The 26,247-nt window shown below is 41.0% G+C and overlaps 1 protein-coding gene across 1 annotated transcript in view; it reads right to left on the bottom strand.

Moving 5' to 3' along the window:
• Positions 1 to 2,211: 2,211 nt before the first annotated feature.
• Positions 2,212 to 26,247, bottom strand: part of grip1 (glutamate receptor interacting protein 1) — a 95,891-nt gene continuing 71,855 nt past the window's right edge. Inside the window, exons 12-26 of the mRNA XM_030779470.1 lie at positions 22,371 to 22,557; positions 21,312 to 21,457; positions 20,076 to 20,156; positions 15,573 to 15,642; positions 13,884 to 14,029; positions 11,082 to 11,289; positions 10,538 to 10,677; positions 9,523 to 9,708; positions 7,327 to 7,492; positions 6,266 to 6,304; positions 5,854 to 5,965; positions 5,600 to 5,644; positions 3,788 to 4,021; positions 3,412 to 3,558; positions 2,212 to 2,475 (exon numbers count right to left, since the gene is read on the bottom strand). Of these exons, the coding sequence (XP_030635330.1) occupies positions 2,212 to 2,475; positions 3,412 to 3,558; positions 3,788 to 4,021; positions 5,600 to 5,644; positions 5,854 to 5,965; positions 6,266 to 6,304; positions 7,327 to 7,492; positions 9,523 to 9,708; positions 10,538 to 10,677; positions 11,082 to 11,289; positions 13,884 to 14,029; positions 15,573 to 15,642; positions 20,076 to 20,156; positions 21,312 to 21,457; positions 22,371 to 22,557 (2,171 nt within the window). The remainder of the gene's footprint in view (positions 2,476 to 3,411; positions 3,559 to 3,787; positions 4,022 to 5,599; positions 5,645 to 5,853; positions 5,966 to 6,265; positions 6,305 to 7,326; positions 7,493 to 9,522; positions 9,709 to 10,537; positions 10,678 to 11,081; positions 11,290 to 13,883; positions 14,030 to 15,572; positions 15,643 to 20,075; positions 20,157 to 21,311; positions 21,458 to 22,370; positions 22,558 to 26,247) is intronic.

Here is a 26,247-nt window from a genome sequence, read left to right as displayed (position 1 = left end):
TATTCACATATTATTAGTTCATATTTATTTAAACAAGGGGGAAATATAAAACGTGTAAGTGGCTCACAGAAACTCTCATGCTTGACTTTTTTTTTTCTTTTTTTTTAAAACCAAATCAGTCATTTTGATGGTTTGTTGATGGTATTTTTGAGTGAGTACTGTTCACAGTTTATCTGCATATTTTGAAAGTTCAGTAATAAGTTCATATTTACTAGGGTACAGTAGTTGCAACTACAGTAATGGAAATAACTAAAAACAATCCCCAAATGTCTTGCACATGGTCAATGTTTTTTGGTCTGTGATAAATCCAGATATATATTTTCATATTTATTTCAGACACTAATCTCCAACAGTCAGAATAGCCTCTACCTCAGTTATGGAGTTTATTATCTTTCTCTTGCTTCATTTATGGCCCAGCCTCGGCATGCCTTTTATATGTTGAAGTGTTTTGCCTATATTGTTCCAGCAGGGGGCAGTCACAGGGTAGGAACACATGGAGGTTGTGTATACGACAACCTGAGACAGCAATGAACACTGCTGAAACAGTTAACTGTGTGGAGCTTGGAGGAGAAGAAAGGCATGATTTTAAAACAGTTTTACCTGTACATTACAGTACTCTGATGTATTGGCAATGAATGTCAGAATTTTAATTCAGCATAGAAGGTAGCAGTACATTACCCATATTGGTTTACGATGGGGATAATGTCCAAGGGAAAGATCTACACAAGCTTTAAATGTCATGGTTCTCTCTGGCACCAATGCGAAACTGAACTTGGATCAGTTACTTGTCTCTTCTCCTTCATGCATTCCTTCAAGCATGAATGGGCGAGAACAGAATGGGCGCCACATCCTCGAGGAAATCCATATCTATGTGGTCTTTTGTGAAGATCAGTGCAACTTTAGGTAGGGAAGCCTTTTCAAACAGTTGGTAAAGGGCTCTCATGCTGTTTTGGTGGAAGTCAGGGGAAAAGAAAAAAAACATATCTTCTTTATTTAGTGCTATTAGAGGGCCACTGGCCTTTCCTTTCACTCAGTGGGTGGGGAGGCTTTCGTTTAAGGAACTAACCAGACAAAGGACTATAAACATCCAATAAGAATTAACCAATGCCCTTCTGCTCTCTTACAGCAATGTTTACTAGAACTACACATGGTAAGCAGCTCAGTGTTTACCTACTGTTTCACAATGTGCATTCATCTCACATATAAATCTGTTATTACTCATAAAAATAGATATTCATCCAAATTTAGGATAAGGTGCATTAGTACTCCGTCCTCCACCTCTTGGTGAAATGAGACTTGACATGTTTGACCAGTATAAATATTCACTAATCAGGCAAAGAATCAAAACATTTGTGGTGTATTTTCTTGTACGCAGAGATATTTTCAAATTTAGTGTTACCGACCCATTTTTGTTGAGGTACTTCAGAAAATGTTTCACGATAGGTCTCATCCAATACACTGGCTCCCAACTCACTCGGTTTGATTTAGCGACACAGACAGAGGACACATGTAGCCACATCTTTTTTTTTTTTTCAGATGGCAACGAATTTCATTGTGCTGAACATTTAACATTTAACAATTGTTGTCCCCATCCCACTTCCTGTGCCAAAGAGACAGTAAACCCAGACCTTGGCATCAGTCGATGTGGGAGGTATTTACTGTACACACTTGTAGTTTAGGCATGATTTAAAAAAATAATGAAAATATACAGATCTTGGAATATCCAAGGGTAGGGGTTTCAGCTGAACAGAGGATGAGAGACCCTTTGCAAAGAGAAAACAGAGAGGATTGCTATGGCCTAGTCTCATGAAACAGTCCCACACACACACACACACAAAGTGGTCAGTCCAACACAACATGTAAACACCTCAAATTTCCATTTATGTCTTCTTTTTTTTTTTTCTTCTTTGACTGTTCATTTATTGGCAATAAAAATGAGGGATGGCACTGTTTCAGTTTTAGGTTTGTACAGATTTCCTGCATCGTCATCACCATCTCACAGGGTAGGGACACATAGCCGACAGGTGAGTACAGTGGGAGGAGAGGGTGCCTTTTTTTGTCACTAGGGCTCATTCTCTGGCTCTGGGAAGAGGACTGGATGTGCCATGATGGACAAGAACCCACCTTTTCCACCAGAAGGAGACATTGTAGAAAGGGAATTCTTTTAGCACCATGAGGAGTGCTTGACTCCAGGCATCCAGCTTCACCCTGCTATAGTGTCTTGTTGGGGTCAATGTCATCCACTCCCGCCAGCTTTGAGTTCTGCTGGCCTGGCTCTGGGACAGCCTGGGACTGTGGCGCAGTGTCCCCTGGCTCAGTCCAGTTCACTGGTTCCTCCGAAGGCAGCTGGTTTATTTCTGAGGGCTGAGAGGACAGTGGGTTCCGGCTGATCACCAGGTCGAGTTTGTTGCCAGACTCTGCGATCAGTGGTACTACAAGACAGCAGTCAAAGTCTCTAGTTCGCACGTGGTTGATCTGGAACAGGAATAAAGCATGGAGATCCACATTACTTGATTACAGTTTAATTTCAAGGCCAAATATGGCTGACAATGAGAGGACCATGTTACTTTCCAGCATAAGCCGTTACAGGCTTATTATTTAAGAAGAATGAAGTGTTAAGGGATTGGCAACTTAGATAATAATGTGGCTTATTTAATTCACTCAGCTTCTACTCAGGTTGGCTTTTTGGGTGCTCATTGTTTAGCAAACAGAGTTCAGTTGAGATAACATGAAGATGAAGCCAAGATCAGCAGATCTTCTGGTACAACTCTACAGGTAAGAATTTTCTAAGAACAACAACAAAAAAAACACTTTGCAAGAGAAGACCCGCTGTGGGAATAAGTGGACGGCACAGCCATTTCAAATGCCGCTCTACTTGTTTGTTCATTTGATATTACTTCTTTTGATAACTTGGAAAGGTCAGGTGCATTTTAATGATCCAATCTTTATGTTCAACGGTTTTGTATGAAAAACTTGAGCTCTCTATGTGTTTGTTCCTCTAACTCTTTGATGAGGGACCTTTTGCTAGTTTGTTAATGAGAACTTTGACTTTCCAGGTCGGCCCTGGCAACTCCACAGTTCATGAATTAATGGCATATTTGTCTCCATTATGTCAGTGCGACTTGTCACAAGAAAAAAGGGCAGTGTGTCAGTCCACTGACGTGAAGTAATATGCTTGTGTAGCTTTTGTTCTCTGTTCCAAAGTATCATTCATAACTGTGGTCATTTATGCAGTTGCAATCTAACTGCACTGATAATTGTCAACTTAGTGACAGGCACAACAAAGTTCCTGATGACCAAAAACAGCTGACACGGAGGTCTTTCCCAACACTGGCCACCATTCATATTGCTACAGTAACATAACTTTTAACACATGAATAGTGAGGAACAGATGTTAGTACTAGAGCTCACCTGTAGAAGCCTGTCATAGGACTTAAGCCCTGCAATCTCGGCAGGGCCTCCAGGGCGGATGTTGTTGACGTAGACACCCTTCTCCAGGAGACCATCAGAGACACTGAAGCCAAAGTCCTCCAAGTCTGATTCTTTAAACAGACTCACCTAAAGATTGCATGTCACACAGGGTAGTAATTGAATGCTTTAGAGGTTGATTTACACCCAATCTTTTTAGCACAAACAGTATCCCAATGTTCCCTGCACAGATGTATGAATTCTGGCTTTATGATAAAGCCTGACACCACGACAACCAATCAACACCAAATACTTAACATCTTCACCTCATGTAGCTCTCAAATGATTACGCAGTGAAGGTGGAAGCAGGCATGCTTACCTTGTGTAGCTCGACAGGAGTCGGCGACATAATATCCTTGACCTCCTGTTTCATCTTCCTCATGGCAAAGGCCTTGCGGCCACCATCACTGGGCAACGTATTGCTGCGGTTTGCTTGTGTGTACTGAGGCCGGCTACTACTACGTTCCTGGAAACTGGCCTGTCTACCCAGGTGGCTGCGCATGGGAGATGGTTCATGGTTCAGACTCAAAGAACTGCCTGACATAATGGTAGCCTGTGGAGGAAGGGGTGAGGGAGAGCAAAGGGAATAGGATTAAGCACACGGTCAAAGGCAAAGGCCACTTCTTCTGTGCTTACAGTGTCAACAGACATTACTGTACTCCATGGCAGTCTTTACAAAATTTCAACCATGACGTCCTACACAACCACTGAAATCCGTGAGATACACACATAGACACGTCAGTGTCATGAAGTGCTGTGAAAGTTTCAGAGTCAAGGTGTGCTTTCATCCATTGGTTATTCTGAGAGGACATATAGAAAATAAGTAAACAGTATCACGGTTTGAGACTCATAGCTACTGGCTTTCTATTGTTTTGTTCATTCTGACATAATCAAGATGCAGAAATTTTGACACATAACATCCTCTTGCTAACATGCATTACAACAGACTTCATCATTGACTCCAACACTGTGGGCCATGGCAATTATTAAGCACAGACAGTTAACGAGCAAACAATGTTGACAATGCATTATTGGAGATGAAAGATAGTTAAGATCCTTTGGTGCAAGAAGATTGTTTTGGATGCTATGGTTTTAGGGGACACTGTTACACATTGACATTCAAAGAGGACTAAGAACAAAAACTTTCCATCACAAGAAGCCTTGCAGCAGCTCTCCCATCATGCTTTGCACTGACCCACCATGCCCACTGCACACTGCATGGTCTCCTCCCACTGGACAGTTCTGAGTGATCCTCACTCAAACTGCATGACATGGTGGTCTCATGTTAATGACGTAACAAAACTGTTCACACCATTTAACCAAGCTGATGCATTTCATTTGTGCAGCCACCCACACAATGGTAATACAACACAGTATCCATGCACCTGGACACATAAAATACCATGTTATACTGTCCCATTATGGATAATGTACATTATTTACAACAAAAGCTTTCTAATTTTTTCCAACTTCAGCAAACACATGACTAAGCTGCACTGAGACTAACCGGAGGCAAAGACTTTGATCACTGCTGACTAAACCGACGGGTACATTCAACTCAAACTGAGACATTTAATTTTGTTATATGTGCCCGCAACTTCATACTCATAACCTTTAAGTATTCAGCATACAAACCAAGTCTAATTATGGTTAAAGGAATGCAACCAGATAATTCTAGCAATTCAGTGGTAACCCAAAGCAGTACGTGACTTTAAAGAAATTTCCTGTCAAGCTTATCTGCATTTAGTAACTCTAAATGCTTTACTGAAAGACTTACTGCACTCAAACCACGTGTTATTGAGAAGACTCACTAAACCAAAATCCTCATGAATGTGACAAACTGAGGACTGATGTAGGAAATCATGTTTTTCCTTGTGTTTTGAGGATAACTGCACCTCAGTGGAAGCTCTTTAGCATTTAGTTAAGACTTCAGTAGTAGCTCTAGAGTGCCTGTTACTGCTTGAATGCACCTCCACAACCTGAAGTGAATGCCATTAATGGTGATCAATGAGACATCCCTAAAGCCCCTCCCAGCAGGCCCCCAGCGAGAGAAAGAGCCCAGAAGCACAGGGAGAGCTCCACAGTGCCAGTGCTACAAGCAAAAGAAAAGGCCAAAAAAGGAAAGGGGTACCAAGATGGCCAGGTTTCTTTTATTCAGAAGCTTGTCTGGCTTGTCCTAAAAAGAGAAGGAGCAGTTACACAAAACCAGAGGGAGGTTATCTTATGAAACTGAAAAGGAAAAGGGAACCTAGTGAATAGAGTGAAAGTCTGGCCACCACTGACGTAAAAAGATTGAGGATAGACAGGGGAAAATGGCAGAGATAACTGGTTCACTGGTGAGTTAGAAACGAAAAACACTGAATACAACCACTTTGCTTTAGTCACCTCAAGTTCTCGGAGGATCCCAGACTGGCCGCACGTCTCGAGGTCCTCTAGCGCCTGGGACCAGAAGTTCTCCTCTTGGTCAGGCTCTGTTCCGTCGTGGCCCACGGTAAACCTGTGAAACAAAGGGAAATGTCACCACACCACGGTCACACCGATTGGTCAATGAGCAGGCAGGCATCACAATGATGAGCTCAGGGGTCAGTCAATGAGCTGTACAGGCACTGGTGGCAGAGGCGGGGCTTGGGAAGACACACAGTGACACATCCAGTGGAACTGAACACACTGAGATGGGCACGCCATGCTGGGCGGTGACATCCAGGTGAATTTGGGCTCTGAGACATGGCAACTGGTTGTAAGGGGTCATTTTGTTCAGAACAGCGGTGTAAGTGACAGCCACAGCATGGAGCCTCACCTGCTATCTGTGATTAAGCCAGTGGGCAGCGTTGAGGCTCTGCAGATGTCAAGAAAAGGAACTTCAACAATCAACAATATTAATTACATCTACACGTGACAACCTCAGAGACACATCTCCTGTTACCAGGATGACCCAGGTTAGGTATATAATTACAGCATGCAGTGTCTAATGCTTTTGTTTTGGCGCAAAGCCTTTTTCCAAACTCATAACTGCAGTGTGTCTAGGCCAAAGTCTGAATGGTTCAAATGCTTGTAGTAGAATCAACAAGATATATGTTGAAATGACACAAGTTGTTACTATTATTATTATTGTTGTTGTTTTGTTTTGTTTTATTTTGTTTTGCTTCCTGTGTCAAGTGAGGTACAGAGATGAATGGGTTTTTGTCTGAAATGCTCCACTCAAGTATAGGTCTGACTATTGACTACATTACTAAAACTGAGCCCCTGTTTATTTTATTTGCCAAGCACTAAAAAGACATCAAAACAATAATCAGTCAGTTAGTAAAACATTAGTGGAGATTAACTAGATGTTTTCAGGCAAACACTGCTAACTAGTGTGAAACCTAAAAAACTTCTTGCATCCACTTCCACTGAAAACAACAGTGCGACCCAAGCGCTGTTACATAACATTGATCTGTGCTTTTAATTCTGAACAATGCTATTGGCCTGGGATGCGAAAATGTTACCTAACTTAAGCTATGTTACCTCAGTTAAAATCAGACTTCAATAAGAACTCCCTCATATGACTCTGAAGTGCTCTCATGAATCAATATCATGAAACAACAATCAATTCATCAGTTAGGCCTAATCTCTGGAAATTTTATACATCTCTTCATGAGATCTCTTTTCCCTTCTATGCTGAACTTTGCTCTGTAGGTACTGAATTTGATTGTGAAACAGGTTTCTGTCCTGGACTAGAAATAAGCCCAACACTTTACAACCACAACTGTCCATCTTGATTTACACTACCATACATACGTCTCGCGTCTGAGTATTCAAACAGCTCAATGAAAGCTAATGTGGGTGCCGTGGTCAGTGCGGCAGGTGGTGTGACTGTACCCGCTGGCAGTGGGGCGGTCCCATTCATCATCACTAAGGCCCAGGTCCTGCAGAATGTTGCTCCTCTGGCGGGTACTGCCCGGGGACAGGCTGCCACGGCTTGGTTTAGCATTCCTCCACTCGTGGTTGTGGAAGCTGTATCCTGACGCCTGGAAACCTGTTGGGCCTGAGACATACATACAGACATACATATAAGCATACGGATATGCACACACATGCGTACACACAGATAAAAATACATAAAATGGCATCTCTATGTTACAGTCTAACTCAAACCCCAACCCCACGTGTACAATCATGAATATTCTGTTTGAAAGTTGTGTTTATGAAGTTACTATTACTGCTTTTGTAATCCAAAGGCTTGATGAATATTTGTATGAATATTATTTATCTGTATTACAGCTTTCACACAGGAGACATAATGGCTTACACGTAATCAAAAGTCAGGTTGCCTAGAAGGTGTCACAGCAGTATTTCATACCACTGCATATGTGTCAGAAACCCTAAGATGATATAAGAAATAGAGACTGAATGTTTAAATGCAACTATCTATGTAAATTTAGGGAAAAACAACCTTGAACAAATTTTAGGCACTCACACATATCTGTACACCACAAACTATTAAATCCCTAAATAAACCACACCAATGTGCAAAAGCAGGAACCTATTTGTGTCCTTGATGTGCTATTTGCTCTGTGTTCTCTGTTCAGTGAGAGTGTATGTGAAATGGAGGAGTCCAGCAGGAAGCTGATGAGACCCTGAATGCTAACACCTCTAGGCCCTTGCCATTAATCCAACTTAATCCACCTGCTGTGGCTGGGGGGAGGCCTGGAGGGACTGGGAGGAATTGGTCAACTGATTTCACATGCTTCACTCCATAGACAGTGTCAGTGCATTGTTTTCTATTTCTCGGCCTTGAGTTTTCCTCTGGCTGCATGCATAAACTGGTGACCGAGACATAGTTTATGTAGATGGTATCATAGGCTTTTATACTGACAAGGAAAGGTTAACTCGTTGCAAAAATGGCTTTTTGTTTGGTTGAGAAAAGAAATTACATTTTAGTTCATATTAATATAGTGTATTATTCTATTACAGATAGTCTTCCTTAGTGTATTTTACATATGCCATTTCAGTCTTCCCATGGTGAAAGGTTAGATATCAGTTTAACCTCAGAATCCTGCATCCATTCCATATGGGGTGTCCTGGGAGGGTCCATCTACAGTATCTAATCCACTCTTTTTCCACAAATATGGGCCCAATTTATAATTCAGCAGGCAGACTGCTACTCTTTGTTTGCGGCCTTGGGACCTGTGTAAACATCTATGATTCATGCTGCTTTACTCCATATTCAGGCCATGGCACCTCTAGGCTGAAGACACATTCTGTATGAACCTGTTAATATGAAGAACTGTCTGTTCTGTATCTTCACAACAGGGAGGCAGTGAGGAAAAGACGAAAAGAGAGATAAGGGAGGGACTCTGTTTTTAGGCTGGTAAATGTCAGAGACACAGTGTGAGATTTATCAAGACATTGAGTGAGAATTGATTGAGGATGACAAATGATCGTTAGAGGGAAGGATGTGGCCTGTTGTGAGGCTGAGCTAAAACTCAGGCCAGTGGCTAAAAGAGCAGCATGGGGCCCTTCAGAGAACCCGGCGTGATGAGAATCACTCAGCCAACATTAAATTACTCTCAGGTCTGGAGACTCCCAGACAACATTTCAACATATAAATCACATCCATGCCATTTATTTGACATGAGTTTAACCTACGATATACTTCATCAGGACGACAATCGACTGGAAAGACACTTGAATTACAAGACCAAACAAACAAGGTAACCACACAGCTATTTTGCACATTAAGAGCATTTATGCAATCCATCACCACCATGTTTTGTTCTAAGATTCAATAATTAAATGCAAACTATACATTGCTACATTCACACTCCACTTCACATGCATGCCAAGCTTCATGTATTATCGTTTCATGCAGGCGTGTCTCATTTCAAGTGTTCGTTCTCTAAAAATAATGCTAAGTAGTAGAAAAAGAAGAAGAAGAAAGAGGAAGAGGAACACCCCGCACTTTTTGTGCTGCAAATAGAATAACTCCGACCAGTAACTGTCCTGTGAGAGTGTACACTTCTGACGCCCCCCACAGCCCTCCCTTCAAAATACAGTAACGCCTCATCCACTCACCCTGATTGCTGAAAGTGGTGTCAATGGCTGAGCCATCCCAGGACTCGACTGCACTGTCCACACTGGGAATGGTCGTAGAGAAGATGTCAGAGAGCTTGCCTGACTTCTGTCCTGCTTGGTTCTCATCGTCCACGTCACTCAACTCACTCATACGCCCGGTCACTGAGGGCTGCTTGGGACTTGCCACTACACACATGCACACACACACACACACACACATAGAGGGAGGGGAGGGGATACAGACAGAGAGGGAGAGAGAGGAAGAGGGAGACAGAGAAAGAACAGAGAGAAAACAGAGAACATAGAACCAGAGGCAGTAGATGAAAGGCGTGAGAAAGAGACAAAAGCAAAGGCAGATGTAGGAAAGCAGAGAGGCAGAAGGATAATGAGAGAGAGTTACAGAGCGGGAAGAGACACAGGAACATTAAAGAGAAAGTTTCAGAGGAAGGGCAGATAGAAAAGAGAGATTGGGATTATGGGACAAACAGAGAGAGAAAGAAATGTCAAGGTCAGTACAATAACATCAGCAAAGGTTTACAGAGGAATTATCCTCCACATCTGTCTGGATCACTATTACCATTCATTTACTATCTGAATAGAGATGTTATTTGCCATGTCCCAATAGCTTTTATTGTATATTGAATGCACGAACCAGCGCTCATTTATTCAATTTATTCACTGATCCGTAGCAATTGAGTAAGAAAATGTGGTCAGTCTATTGAACTTCCTGTAGATGAGACTGGTGGTGCAGTTTTAATCAGCCTTCAGATAAGGTGATTCAAGAGAGAGTAGCCAAACAATGTCTCATACGAAGAGTCACATTAGAAAACTGCAGTGCTTTGTAAGTGTTCAGCCAACACTGACTTAAGTGATGTGCGTATGGCAGTCACGAACAAGAGTGGGAGGGGGCATATGTTTGTCTGTGAGAGAGGGAGGGAGAGAGAGAGAGAGAGAAGTGGTAGGTGTGCATATGCCATAGTGATGTGGGTGGGTATCCCACCATTGTTGGACTCACACTCTCCCTGTTTTTTGATCTTTAGAGTGACGGACTCTCCCGCCATCTGTAGCAAGTGAATAGCCTCACTAAGTGGCTTTCCCTTCAAACTGTTACTGTTGATGGCCAGGATCCGATCACCAATGTGGATTGCACCCGTCCTGCCAACAGCAAAAGTAGGTATTGAATCAATCACAATAAGTGAGCGCAAAGATTGCATTTGTGTCACAAGACTCCCAAGTCACAACAGCTTCACATATCAACTCATAATCTGTGCATTGTGGAAAAGAGTGTTAACATATTAATTTTGGTTTAACTGGAAAACATTAAAACACTGTGCCACACATCTTTCATAGGTGTGATTTCATAACTTTCTTAAGTTATTTAAATAACTGTTCAGGTATCTGTTATAAGATCTTAAAACAGATGAGACCAAATCACATCCAGCTGATTCACTCATAAAAATATCAGATGAAATGTACAACAACTGCAAATCTTCAATCTCAGCTAACATCCTAAACGACCATGTAATCAGTCTGGCTGTGTGTCTTGGTGGTTGGTGTACCTCTCAGCCAGGCCTCCCTTGGTGAGGCTGGAAATGATAATAGGGTCAAAGGGCTCTTCTGTGCCCGAGATGGTGATGCCTAGTGGGCCTCCGTAGCGTTTCAGCTCCACGGTGTAGATGATGGCACCGGAGCTCTCCTGCTCGTCTGCAACACAGGCCAACAGCACACGGGCGTCGATATCAACACTGCCAGAGTCAGCCCAGAGACCTCACAAGAGCAGAGAGCAGACGAAGACAGCCCTCACAAAATGCAACACAGAGAGAGAGAGAGAGAGAGAGAGAGGGAAAGAGGGAGGGAGGGAAGAAAAGCACAGTAGAAGGAAGGGGAGAGAAGACCGGAAGGACGGAAAGCAAAACAAAAGAAAACAAACGGAAAGAAAGAAAGGTGTGGTAAGAGAAATAAAATAAGTGAAAAGAAAATGAAAACGAAAAATGTAAAAAAGGAAGTGAAAGCGTCATATAAAAAAAGAGGTGGAAACAGAAGAAGAACCTCACAGGAAAAGAGGAGGGTATGAAGAGTGGCACAAAAAAGAATCAAAAAAAGAAAGTGAAGGGGGGAAAAAGTAGGGAGACACATAATATACTACTGCAGAAGGGGGATACTGTACAGTTAATGTAAGTATGAATAAGTATCTTAACAGCCAATCCATCAGAGACTAGGAGAGTTGACTTGTCAGGAACAGACCTGAGAGGTCTGGCTGATTGGCCTGGGTAATTACATGAAGCAGCACTTCTTCAGTACCACAGCATACTGTACATACACTGTGCTGAGGACAGCCACGTGTATGATAGAGCACTTCATTTCATACAGTTCCCTGCCGATTACTAAAGGTCAACTGCTGACAAGGGATTCCAACTCTGCCAAAAAGAACAGGGAGGGGAATTGGTTTGCTCGGGGCCCTCCTGAACAAGCCTCCACACACGAAGCTCTTCTTCCCATACTAATGACTGACTGAAATCTTATAGCCCACCGCATAAAACTCATCTTAACAGTTCATTAAATCTCCAGCTGGGCTTAAGCAGTTTCCTTGACATGCCGGTAGCTAGGAAGTGTGTTCATCTGGGTTTTCATTTTGTTGACGGAGCGACGAAAGCAAGGGAACTAAATTACCCTCTTCCTAAAACCATACTGTTCCGGGGGCCTTCCACAGTGTTGTGAAGATGAGGCAGATTGATGATTACTGTTATTCTGACTGCTGGAAAGAATATATTGTCAAAGAAGTGATGGAGAGTCCTGTCTTTCTCACTCAGACATTTCTAATGAGGAGAGGGGAGAGACATGGGCAGCACTGTTCAAGTGAATCTATGAGAGGAAATGAATGGGCAGCAAATAAAGACAGTCTGGTCTCCTGCCTGGGTTTCAATTCTGCCTGTAATGTTTGAATCAAATTTAAGTTCTCCAGTATATTTACAGAGTAACTCCATAAATTAGTCCAGCAAATTATACAGAGGTACAATATTGGCTTCATTGGCTTAATAATCAGAAGCAAAAACAGTGTGGAATATTCTCCTATTCAAGGATGTGTATTTTTGTATTCCCTGTGATTTGGCATTGTGTTTACACCCAGAACCTAACATAAGTCTTAGCCGAGGACTTTCAGCAAACTCATTTATACATTTTGATTCACTAACCCTTAAAATTCAAATGAATGAGACCCACTTATAGTTACATGCCAAATATAATGTGAGAACGATTCTTCGGTAAATAGAAATGAGAATATTTGACCACGCAGTAACCGTTCAAATTTACATTAGTGAGTGAGCATAACAAGCACCATAAGTGCTGGAAGCCTCATTTACATCACTGAGGTTCTCATGTAACTAAAAGACAAACTGTACTGTATTTTGGCAGGTAAAAAGACCTGGTAGCTGACTCTGTGTTTACTGAAGACCCTCACACCCCTGGGTTGTCGCAGACGTTTTGTAATGGCCGGGATTTAGAATTGGATAGAGAGATGAACATTGAAAATATAAAAATAATAGGAAATGATGGAGAGTATTATGAATAATAATGAAAATGATGATAATAATAATAATAATTATAATAATAATAATTACAACAGATGGAATGGGAACATTCTGAGATAATTTCTGGTTTGTTTCAATCACAGTCTCCTTCATATTATAATTAGCTCATCATCTGCACTGATTCTGTAAAACCCATAATTAAGTGTTAAATTTCAAGCTCAAATAAATAAGTACATAATATAATTTAAGTTCAGCACCTCCTGACTGAATGACATCCAGCAGTGGACACTTTGCAACTTTTCCCCTGAAGCCACAGTTCTGACTAGGGACCTCTAATTGACCAAATCAACTCAACGAGCATGCCTAACTGGTCTGATTAAAGCCATTTTTCTCTTCATACACCATGTTAATGGTATTAAGTTGGTGGAGGAGGTTCATATCTTACTGTGTTCCTGTATTAAGAACTAAAGTAATTTGTAGCTGCAGCAATGGAGGATTGTGGGTAGGGAACGCTTTAAATTGACCATACACATCATTGAGGTTTACAATCTAGTAAACAAACAAACAAATAAATCAACACCCAAATGTGGAAATGTTTCTTCGAGAGTAAAAAGACAGGGGCATTCTCCTTAAAAAAAAACAATGACTCTGATATCTGTGCAAATTAATCTCTCTGATCACAACGGACACACTTAGGGACCACACGGCATATGGATATGATGCAATGTGCTTTAACACTGAGGTTATTGGCAGTCTGTCTAATCTACGCAGACAGGGGGAGTTTAGTGTGTGTGAGAGAGAGTATGGGATTTTTGTTCAGAGGCTCAAGGGTACCTGAGTTGTCCTCGTCCTTGCGGATCTTGAGCTTGACCAAATCCTCACACTGCTGAAGTATCTGTACAGCATCTTCCATGGAACAGTTGTCCAGTCTAATGTTGTCAATGGCCAGGAGTTTATCACCCAGCTCAAGAGTGCCCGTTCTATCAGAAAACACACATTAGAGTGTTGGAGATCTGCCAAAGAGCTAGTCTATTCAAAACACACACGATAAACTATGACTTCACAGAACTCACGGTTGTTATGAAGTGTACCTTAATACACACATTTTTTTTTTTACTATCCAAAACTTCTATGTTTATAATGAATGGACACATGCCCTGACGAAGACAGACACACAAAAACACAGCTACTTAATTATTTCAGTCATGTGTGTACATTTAGTAATTCCACAAGGTTGATGTGATTTGTTTCATTATCTTCAGAGACCCACAAAGATAATTTAAAAGTTTTTGTGACATAAAACTCAAAAAAAGCTTGAATCACTGTGGTTCATTTGGAGAACAATACAGTACAGAGAACATTGAATTTGAAATGGTAATCCTGATGGCTCTTGTCATTATTCTAATAAGACCTTTTTTAACAAAAGCAAAGCTCTCTCATTACGGCTTTTTCACAAAGAGCCGTATGTCTCCTTAATAAAAAAGGGACTAAATTTGAATGACTGAACAACACAAAGCTAACAGACAAAATGTGGCTTAGGACACCTAACACACGTCTCACGCCAATAGGTCCATGAGCGGATTTTGCATCTCTTCGCATCATTATCAGATAAACATATGTGGACTTACATAACATTACAACAAATTAGGCCATCGCCGCTGAATGTAGGGCAATTAGTGAGGACTGACGGTACTCCCCGGTGAGCAGATTGTGCAACCAAGGGGAGTTAAGCACAGAGGTCTGACTGACCAACAATCTATTAACAATGCAATCTATTAACTCTTCTTTTCTATTCTTTTTTTTTTTGGCTTAATTACATTGTGTGTATTTGGGATAACGCCAGTCTGGATATTTAAATGTGAGGAGACACTCAGTTTTTTTTTTTTTAGGATATTTAATTAAGCTGTCATCTGTCACTAGACACTAGCATTTCTCATGTTGACAGCTGCACTTACACCTTGGATACACTTCCAAGTGAGCACATTTCTAAGTGTGTCAAATAGCATCCACTGGGCTAAATGCAAAACCTAACAACATTCAGCATTCAACATAACAGTACAGAACATGAGCTACTGAGTGATAAATTACCTGTATTGATCTGTGAAAGCAGATTATAGAAACGAGAACAAATTTTTCCTGAAGTTGTGTGAATAGCCCCAGATACAATGCTGATAACCGGGGCTGTATATGTTGTATATAAGAGAAGCTCTCCAGGCTACTGTGCTGTGTAGGATGGTGTACTACAATGGACTGTATTGCTCCAGAACATACAATGCATTCAATGGTGGGATAAGATGCTGCATATCTATTGAATGAATTCTGGCAGTGCAGAGGAACAGATGTTGAAACAGTGAAAGATCATTTGCTGGGAATTGATGAATGATGCAGTGTTGTGTACTGATACCAAGTATACTGTTGTCTTTGATTTGATTTGGATTTGGATGTGGTGCAGTCTTAGTCCCATCAGCCCTGTTTTGTTCACCTCTCTGAGAGAGAAGGGCCAAAGGGTTTCAGACCACATACCTGTGAGCCACACTGCCCTTCTTGATGTCAGAGATAATGAGTGCATCCCCTGGCTTCCTGCTGGATGGAGCTGAAATGGAGAGGTGAAAAAAGGGGCAAAAGACAAGAGAGAAATCATAAGACAACCACACGACATAACTAACAATCAGGCTAAATCATCAATAATTTGATCAAATTTGACATTAGAGTCCATTAATGCCAATCAAGGCAGACTTTCACTGGTTTTAGCAAATATATGAAGATTCATTTTACACACTGGCACAGCTACTAAATAAAACTGATTTGTTGGCTTCTGGATTTATGGAACACCTATTTAAATATCTTGTGATGATAACTGTGTATATGTTGCTATCGGCCTAAGCAGAAAGAATCATCTTCTCTAAAAGTATATAAATATTTATAAACGGTGTGAAAACGTAAGTACATGTACACCCTGTGAAATCAAATATGTTAAAAAACACACACCTTTTCACGGGCTGTACCTGCTTTCTCACTGCGCGGTATATACTTTTATGCAGTAAAACATTTTGCAGGAAAGTGCATCTACAGACAGCGTGTGCTAAATGAGGAAACAAGTGATTCCTATTAAACTGTGTGAGCAGTAGGCAGAGAGAGAGAGAGAGTTTATCTCTGTGTCTATTAAGTAGAGTAAACAAACTGTCCCGACTCAGCTCTAGCTCTGCCTGAACATCACAACACTAAGTCAATCACGTTATTTCACTATCTCCTCTGGCATACCTATTATTGCCTCTTTTCTCACAGCTGATGATTGACAATATCACTATGCCTGCCTGTGTACAGTGCACACATCTCGCCGTACACATTTTCTGTAAGCAGCAATGTGCATGCAGAAAGTTTTTAAAGTGGCAAGAAGGTTTTTTTTTTTGCCTGTCTTAAGTTTTAAATGATTTTAAATTGTGAAACGGGTCGGCCGTACAAAATTTAATTCAGCAGAAAGAAAAAAGACAAAGTCAGACAGAAAGCAATTCGTGTGAAATGGATATCATTTAGATAGTCAGATGGAAAATAATCACTTTGAATTTGGCCAACCAGCGGCCAAAACCTCAGACCACTGCCGGGCAAGTTTTCTCAGGAACCAAAGGCGGAGGTATTCAATTGAGAAAAGGTTGAAGACTCAATCCAGAGGTGGCAGATTAAAGTGCTAGCTGCAGTCAAAAAGTGAAGGCAAAGAAATTGCCTAAGGGGTTGTCAGTCACGCTAAGGCTCCTACCCACTGGCCTGACACTCCGAGCACAAATTGACAGAATGTAAGAAGCAAAGGCACCAAGCAATTGGTTCATATATCTTATGATTCAATCTCCAAATGGTAGCATGACTTTGACAGAGGAAATAATCACTGTTGCTGTTTGGTGCAGAGACATGGCGATGTCCAATGACCGTGAAGGCACCCCACCATATGTTCTTATTACATCCTGGGATGGTACTCCTTTCAGATGCAGTATATCAAAGCACACACTTTCAACTCTGCCTGCCAGTTGGAAATGATGAATTCAGGGATTTCAAAGAAATACACTCTGCAGGTTTAGATCCAAGACAGATGTGCTACATTTTCAAGACAGAAAAAGTCAATGGCATTTCACAACATCAATTACATAAACAGACAGCTGCTGGTCTAATGAAGGGAGGGGGATGCCAAGTTCAAATAGATGTAGTTCATTGATTTTGCCGCTATATGGAATTACACAACCTTTCCGTTCCCTTAAAAAAAATGTACCTTCAGCTAAACGAGTTGTGCTCTGAAAACAGATCTGTCATAGTTTCTTTCATCTGCTAGTTTCAGTCTCTTCCCTAAATATGATGTGTAGCACATCACCCCTAACACTGTCAGAACTGCTGGACCGTGTTAAGTGTGTCTGAGTGGCTGAGCAGGTAAAGAAAGTCTTAGTACCCTATGATGCAAGCAGCAGCTAAGACCAGAGCTGGGACTCACAAGACTGAAATCCTGCTACAAACATCAACCAAGAAATAAAGTATTTCAATACTGACTGCTGAAAAATTATGTTTGATGTGGTTGAATTTGACTGCACTTTTTATCATTCTGTTACCAGTAGTACATATAATTTGAACAAACCTGCAGAATCACAGAAACGTTAATTTTTAGTATTAATGCCACAAGAACTTTATATGAACCTTGACTTCACTGCTCTTGGTAATATCATAATCTCAAATATTAGTAAAAATAATCTTAACTCAGCGTTTGTGATCTCTGAAAAGGGCAAAACAAGAGGTTTGGGAAGCTGTCCCTGGTTGATTTAACATGGTGCTATGAAATATGGTTGGGGCCCGAGCATAAAACAGGGATCCATTAAACTCTCACTGAGGGCTAAGAGGGGAGAAAGAAGCAAACATAAATAAGATGGCGCTTCGAGAGGCCTGTGAACACAGCTCATCAGTCCGTTTCTTGTGTCCTCCGTATGTTACATGCGATAACACTTTTAGTGCAACAAACATCCTTTTTTCTGCTTTACCTCTTATTGTCTCTCGCTTTTTAAGGAGACACTTCACATAATCAACTGAACACAAGTCACGTTAAAGGGAAAATACTACAACTTGTGGTCTGTGTCTAAATGCTCCATCATGCTGTTTAAAACCTCTCCAAATCGCCAAAGAATCTTAATGGATTGTGCACCACCTTTGGTAGGGTACAGTGGTGAAAGGTAATAGTTTACAAAGCAACTGCAAAAAGATGAACACAAAACAGACAAGACGGCATAGTCAGTTATCGCATATCTCTGTAAATACATCAGCTCAGACGGTTTAGATCTACTTCAATTAAAGTTACTTCTAAAAGTTGTACAGAAACACACAAAGTGAAGACATGGCCTTGCCTGTAAAGTGTGCTGTAAGACAACTAGGACGTTTCTGAGATAGGCAACAGTAAGTTGAGGGACAGACTATTACTTGAAGGGAGTTAAATGGGACCTCACCTATGGTCCAAAAATTTGCCAGTCAGATTCATTTGACAGGGTAGAAAGGAAAAAAATACTTCACTTCATTGGCAGTATGAAGCAAGTGCCATGCAAGAACAAAACGAATCATTATTGCTTGATAATACAGGCGAGCTTTGATAAAGCAGCTGCTAAAAGCTGTGCATTTGTTGCAAGTGAGTTAAAGCAGATCTCTCTGGTGGCCTAACAGCACTCAGAGAACAGATTGTGTTCTGATAATTGTTCCGCTGTTAAGGTCCTTTCCAAGCGTCAAAATGACGGTAAACAAATGATAAGACGGGCTATAAGAGAAAGCATTCCCTCTGGGGGGGGGGAAGAGATAAGAGGTTGGGGTAAGGTGGGGTTGGGAAGTTAAAGGGAAGTTGGTGTAAAGTGAGATTGGGGAATGTAGATGAGGGGACACTTTGGAATCTCAATACACAAAATGAGCCTCAGGTATGGCTTTCCTGTGAAATAAAGAGGATGTCACAAAGAGGACAGTATGATGACAAAGACAGGAAAAACAGGGCAACTGGCTGCTAATAAAGCACCATAAAGGAAGCACTTCTGCGTGTTGTTCAATGATTCAAAATTAGCGTCCAGTAGTGGGTTTTCAAGTCTTTAAAAAATTTGCAACTGAACTATTTTTGTTCAGTTCAACACTCAAAAATACATCCAACTATGAAATGGTTGTTGCTGAAAATATTTCATGCCTTGTATTGTTTAACCTCACAACATTATGCAACTGCGCAAAAATTAGAATGACAAGGCTGATTGGTAAGAGGGAAAAGCCTGTACTTCCATGTTAGCTTAATCTGATAACCTGTCCTCTATCCCAGTCATACAGGTTCATTTGAAATCTGGATACCCTTTACATGGGTTTAGTCATGGAAGGGTGTCAGAAGGAGTCAATTTCAGAAAATAGTGAATCTGAATTCCAGATCACAGCCCTTCACATTAGCCTTGCATTCCAAAGCAGAGACCTCAGTCATGTTAATCAGCCCCAATTAAAATCTCAAAGGTAAAGTAAAGAAAACCAAGGGGAAACTTTATATAACAGTAACATCTCATTTGCGTAGTCCCTCTCTTCTCTTGATCTTTAATCGCTTAGCAAAACAAACAAACAGGAATAATCATGTCCCAGGTTTGTGCTCTCCGAAGAGTAGTTGGCCATTTCATAATGAATGCTGAGGATCAAACGCTAGATAAAATCACTGAGCTGATGCCAAATCTTAGACCTCGAAGAACTGTCAAGGTTTAGCCAATCATGCTGTGACTAAAGGCACGGTTGACATCAAATTTAGCTCCAATTATCACTTCATTTAGAAACCAATTCTCCTATAAAGGCCACACTCAACACTAGCGCCGGTTACATAATTGATGTCGCTGAAGGAGATTCATTTTCATGGGGCCAAAAAGACTTTTAGCACTAGAGGTACATGAAGGGAAAAAGGGCTCACAGAGTCCAATAGAAATGAACATGCTACAGACACACAGTCAAGATAAAGATGCAAACAAACCATTTATAGATATAGAAAGGGAATATGACACTTACAACTAATGGTGATACCCAGCTCTACTCCTGGCTTCTTTGGTAGCTTGACATGGAAGGTGCCACTGCTAGGAATGACAGACTCTACACAAGACAGGGAAGAAGAGGATGAGCAGTTACATACAATACACAGGCACATGCTGCCAAATACATTAACAGGTACACGTGCTGCCAAAAACACACGCTAGTGTTGAAGCTCTCAAAAAGACAAGAATATAGAAGACTTAAAATAAGTTATAGGCACGCACTAGAAAAAAGAGAGAATGAGAAGAGAAAGAAAATCCTATCTCAGACAGTCATCAAACAGAAACTCTGTGAGCTTTGCCTTGTAGATAGAACAGAAACTTTATAAATATGAGAACAAAATGTCCCACATGCCTTGGACTCCATACTGCAAAAGGACACCAAGGATCACAGAAGTGTCAAAGCACTCGAAAAAGAAAATCCATGGCACTCCAATGGGCAACAATTACTCATTAAGGCTGCAGCTCTTAAAATGATCACTCACTAATTCAGGCCAGCTCACCCCCCCCTGCCAACCCCCCACCCCGAGGAACCCGAACCTACGCTCCCTTTTTAAATGCAACTTAAAAGCAATAATTAATCATTTACTCAAGGATAGCCTTTTGTATTCTTCACAACAATGTCATATATAATTTTCCCCGATTTAAATAAAAATTTCCGTGTGATACAGTATGAATCAAAAACACTGTGTGGACAGTATTCACTTCAAAGTGGAGCCTGGTATGTAAAGGTCTGGAACAATTTAAATAATGTGAAATTATTATTGCTATAAACACAATATTGCTTCTCAGGGGAATATTTTGAAATTGTAATCTTTTTTTCTGTGCTGCATATGTTTCTGTATTTTAATTAAAATCTAGTAAATACATCCACTTCAGAATTCAAAACGATATCTTTGAACTGGTAATCAACCAAATATACAAAATATCAAAAAGAAGCTAAGCATGGAACAATGATAGGGCGTCAGGCATGTCATCTGGACTGAAGCCCTTTGGCAATGCACACAGTGTGAATTCACTGCCAAAGCCCACGAGGAGATTGTTAGTAGTTATTCTGAACAAAAACATAAACAAAACAGTCCAGCCGCTATCAGCAAGTAATTTTGCTAAGATCACTGCTCCACATTTTAATCCTTCGAATCATGAAAGCCAAACACGAAAGGATTTCAGTTGACTGCCAGATGGTTTGGCTAAATTGCCTGATAGACATTCCTACCTGCTACATCAAACTCAATCTCTAGTGTGACTTTGCTGGTTATGCTGGAATCCCGCAGTAGTTGATTGGTCTCTTCCAGGGTGCTGTCCTCAGTGGGGATGCCATTGATGGACAGGATACGGTCGCCAATCTGTAGGATTCCACATCTGTGTGGATGCAAGAGGAGTTATACAGATTTCCTTTCTTTAGTGAATGGTGTCCTTTATCTATAAATGGAGCATTAATCTACTGACAGCGTAAAGAGGTGGCAGCACTCATGGCAATGGACCAAGTACAACAGCCCATTCATCTTTAGATTCAGAGCCAGGTCATCGTGTTCTGTCCATTAGCTGGATGTGAGATTCTAAGAGCAGCACCTTTCACTGAACAGTCCACTCATGTAATATGCTCTGCAGGTATTATGAAGACACTGATGAATTATTTTCATGTAATCATTTTGGGTCCTGCTTAAATTATTTGAGATTGTGAGAGTATTGTCTTTTTTATAAACCTGTTCTGTTACAATGCATCTTAGGGTCAGAAAAATCTGGAAAACAAACAGGTGTAAATCATTCTTACACTATGACAGAACTCCATCATTTTTAACGTGAAAGGGTTCACATCCAACAGTGTAATTACAGGGAGGCCTTGTGCTTAAAGCTATACTGGTCACTTCAGCAAGTCATTACTGAGAGCTCTGGAGATAAATCCTGAAACCATTACACTTGTATGGTCATTTGGATGCCACTGAAGCAGCCTCACTAAAGCAATCATAGTGAAAGGTTTTACTCTCATATGCTTCTGAGCATTCAATCAATCCACATAAAGATTTGTGTTCAAGGCAAGGCAGCAATATATTACAAGATTTTATGGTCACATTACACAAAGTGGAAAGTAATGTTACCTCTCACCGTTTCACTGTTAAAGGAGAGAGGGATGAAAGGAGAGACGCAACGACCAAGGGCTTGTAAGAGGGGGAATTTGGAGGGATTTTATTTACCAATTCAGAAAATGTGTGTGATGTTAAGGTTAGGAAACTACACTGTAAATAACTAAAACACACAAAAGTTTTAGTCTCACCTCTCTGCAGGGCTGTCAGGGTCTATGTAAGCAATGAGAGGGGGTGACGACAGTGTTTCCGTGGCGAAGACCCCCCCCTGCAGTTGGATCCCAAAACCCATGATGGAGTCGCTGACTAAGGTTACTTCAGTTGTCTCTGTGTGGACCACTTGCCCAGCCAACCCCAGTGTACTGGAGGCCAGAGATACTAGAGGAAATACAGAACAGATATCTTGTATTACACATCTAGCACTCAGCCACACAATAAAGAGTAATATTGTAGACAGAGATGAAAAATTACTACTGCCTTATGACCATTCCAAATAGCAAGGACAGTAACAATCGCTCCACAGCAAGGACAATAACAACGGCCTTGATGTTACAACTGTGTTCTGACACAACTCAACAATAAGCTTTGTGGGCAGAGGTCTAACCATGTCTGCTTCCCGTGTTGTGATCTGCCCTGTTGTGTGAAATGCCGTGCTGAGTTGTGCTGACTTGGATGTAAGGATTTAAGGATTTGTGGATTTCTGGGAACCAAATATGACACTTATCCAACTTAAGGCTCACTAGTCGCAAACGTCTATGTCTCATAAACAGCTACACTGGTATATCATTTTCACATTCAGAGCCCCAGAAATCTCCTCTTAGAAGATAAGCAAGTAGGGCAACACAGAAAACTGAGTTGAACTTTCCACCATGCAAAGATCATCTTGACATAGACAGCATGACCTTTCGATTTTGGAGCATAGTCTGTGCTTAAAAGTATAACGTTAAAATGTCTCTCAACATTTTGACAGAACATACAGCCTGTCATATAAAGCCACATCTTGTTTTCAGATGAATTGCTTCCATAATTCAATCTCTTATATGGAAATATATACTCTTACAACTGTACTTTTGCTCAAACTTCAAAAGGAGCGATAAATCCATGAAGAGAACTTCAGTGACTCTACAGGTCTCTCCTGATCCATCTTGAGTGTTAGTGAGCAAAAATGGCAGCTAGCAGAAACTGTATCTTCTCTCGTCCTAGAGGAGTAATTTTCCTTGACCAAGGCCAGGGGTAATACCACAGGTGTTTATAAAAAAAAAAAAGAAAGAAAGAAAGAAAAAAGAGAAAAAGTGTCCTGTCGGGAAGGCTATTGCCTCAAAAGCGGCCTACTGTGGTTTTAAAGATTTTGTTTTACACCCTGGCTGGCTGTGCAGTAACATGCAGGGCTTCTCTCTGAGATTGATGGGCCCCCTTTGATGTGGCTGAATTTACCACTCAAGACACATTTATTGTCATAAATGCAGTGACCTTTCCTCAGCTATTGAGGAGACAGGATGTGGGTGGGAAGGAGAAATGAAGGGAGGGAGGGAGAAGGGAGGGAAGCACGTATCCTTAATTTATAAGTACAGAGGGTGCTATAGCCTGAACAACTGGCTGAGGTCTAATAATAGTATTTATTCAAATCAACAGCTATGATTATTGTTAATGCTAGCATTGGCCATGCTGCTGACTTGATTTTTATCATGGATCACTCCAGTCTACTTGGCTGCTGCTGCTTCTTCTTCTGCTTTTCATTTACTGGGTAACTGCCCTCGTATCAGCTGTCATGCTTAAGGACACATTTCATTTGACATGACGGCTCAGGAAAGTGCGGTGCCACACTTCAAAGGTGCAGACATCTCCCTAAATCTCACAGGTCACTCTCAGCTGTACCCAATTAATCACCATGAAATCGACTCTCTCATTCCTGAAAGCGTCGACAGTAACTGAAGAAAGTCAGATGAGTCAGCTGTGCTCAGACTACTCAGAACATTATGTAGGTGGAGTTTTAAAACTCTTTCAATTGTAGAAACAGATTAGGCTCTTCCCACAGCATACACAAAAATCAAATGTTTTTGAAAAAATCCTGGAAGAGTATTGGAGCATTAATGAAACTGACTCTGACAGCAAATCAAAGATATAAAAACGTGGGAGGTCATCTGGGGCACAGCCTGACCTGTGCTTGCCAGGGAAAACCAGAGCCATGCAGAAACAACACTACTTAGTAATGCAGTTATATGTAATTGGATTTATCTCTAGCAGAAAGTATTAGTGTCTAAAATGGCACCTTATGGAAATCATATGTGAGGAGTCTGGGTATTAGCTAACAATTACATTATGCTAATGAGGACCCAGTGAAGGGAGCTGCTATTACCTTAGTCGTGCTACATTAGTCTCGGCAAGTTCTGCACTGGACCACAGAGAACAGACAAGAAGAAATTTGACAAGCTAGCATGACGGCAGCCCCAAAAGAGAGGCAAACAAGGCTTAGAAAACACATCAGAGGAAGCTTTTAAGGAAAGCTCCGGGGAGAGTGCTTTATGTGTGTGTGTTTGTGTGTGTGTGTGTGTGCATTTATGTGTGTGTGTGTGTGTGTGTGTGTAAACCTGCTTCATAGGACACTGTGTACTCAGATCAAACTGTATATTTTGCACATCTCTATTGACTCTGTCTGTTCCCTTGCAACAGTTTAACATTTTACATTGTCTCTCAGTGTGCTCTAACCAGCACACTGAGATGCATCATAGTAGTTTACATTTTGACTCTGCAGCATCTCTATCAGTTTCACAGACTCAGAACTGTTAATAAAACTTAAAAAAAAAAAACTCAAGCATAGCACCTTTTCTGTGGTATCTCTTCTCTCAGTGAGACTGACAGAGATGCTGCATCCATCCATAGCCTCTGGAAGAACATTCCACGCACCACCTCTGTGTCCCCACGTCTATGCAAGAATGTCAGTCAAAAATGATGACTTAGCTATTCCACATCTCTTTCCCTGTGTATTCTAACCATGGCCATCACTAGAATCTTGGGCTTACAATCGCCATGGTTACATGCATGGGAGACAAGATCCCAACCTGCTATGCTCCAAGTCTAATGGAAGGGGTACGGGGCACAAAACAATAGGGGCAAAAATCCCAGGATCATGATGGTCCCACTAAAAATGCTTTCAATTAAACAGCCAGTCTTATTCAAAGCCATGAACTGAGGTATTACCAAAATAAAACAGTATTACCGGCACCAACTTCATCAGCCATTTATTACCCATTCAGCTGGCTAAAATGTCACTGAGTTTCATGGTGGGAATGCCAAAACGAAGGCATTTTAACAAGAGTGAGCCATACCATTTTATGAGTGTGTTCCAAATATTTGTATCAATTATTTCTTTGCAGGAGGAGGTTCTCTCTAGTCATCTCACTAGACTGTTGAAACACATTGTCTCAGCTTTTACAAACAGATGCAATGTAAAAGAATTTAAGAGCTGGAGAAGCCCACTATATAATCAAATTGTCTCTAAAAAGTCTCACCATCACGTGAAGGCTTCATGAGGACATGAGACCAGACAGTTGACTTGACAATGACCTGTGATTATTTGCAAAACATTCTTGCAAAAACTGTCAAATCAATTGACAATAGCTATTGTACTTGTCATACAAAACCCTATGACAGGAAAAAACATTGTGATTTAGACTCAAAAAATTTCTAGTTTCCCAATGTGACAGTCTCCTCAGGGAACAACTGTAACCTGAATTGACTATTCCACGGATACAAAGTCTGTCTGAACAGACAACAGAGGAGAGGAGGCTGCACAAGTATCGGATTTAAATTACAGCTCAATCACTGCGAAGCTGACTTCTTTGAGTGCAGCCACACCAGCCCTACATGAGTGAAACACCATAGCAACCACAACTGAGCAGTTGTAGGCACCCATCAAGACTGAAAAAAAAAAACCAGAACAGAGAGAATCATGTGGAAAACAAGAAGTTACCTCTCAAACTCATTGTGGATAGTACAACCACTGATGGGTATTACTGAAAATAGCCTTTTTCCACACCTCCACATCCCAGTGCTTGTTTATTTAGTATT

Source organism: Chanos chanos, chromosome 1, assembly GCF_902362185.1.
Source record: "Chanos chanos chromosome 1, fChaCha1.1, whole genome shotgun sequence".
Classification (NCBI taxonomy): Eukaryota; Metazoa; Chordata; class Actinopteri; order Gonorynchiformes; family Chanidae; genus Chanos; species Chanos chanos.
This window is presented reverse-complemented; position numbering and strand designations above follow the sequence as displayed.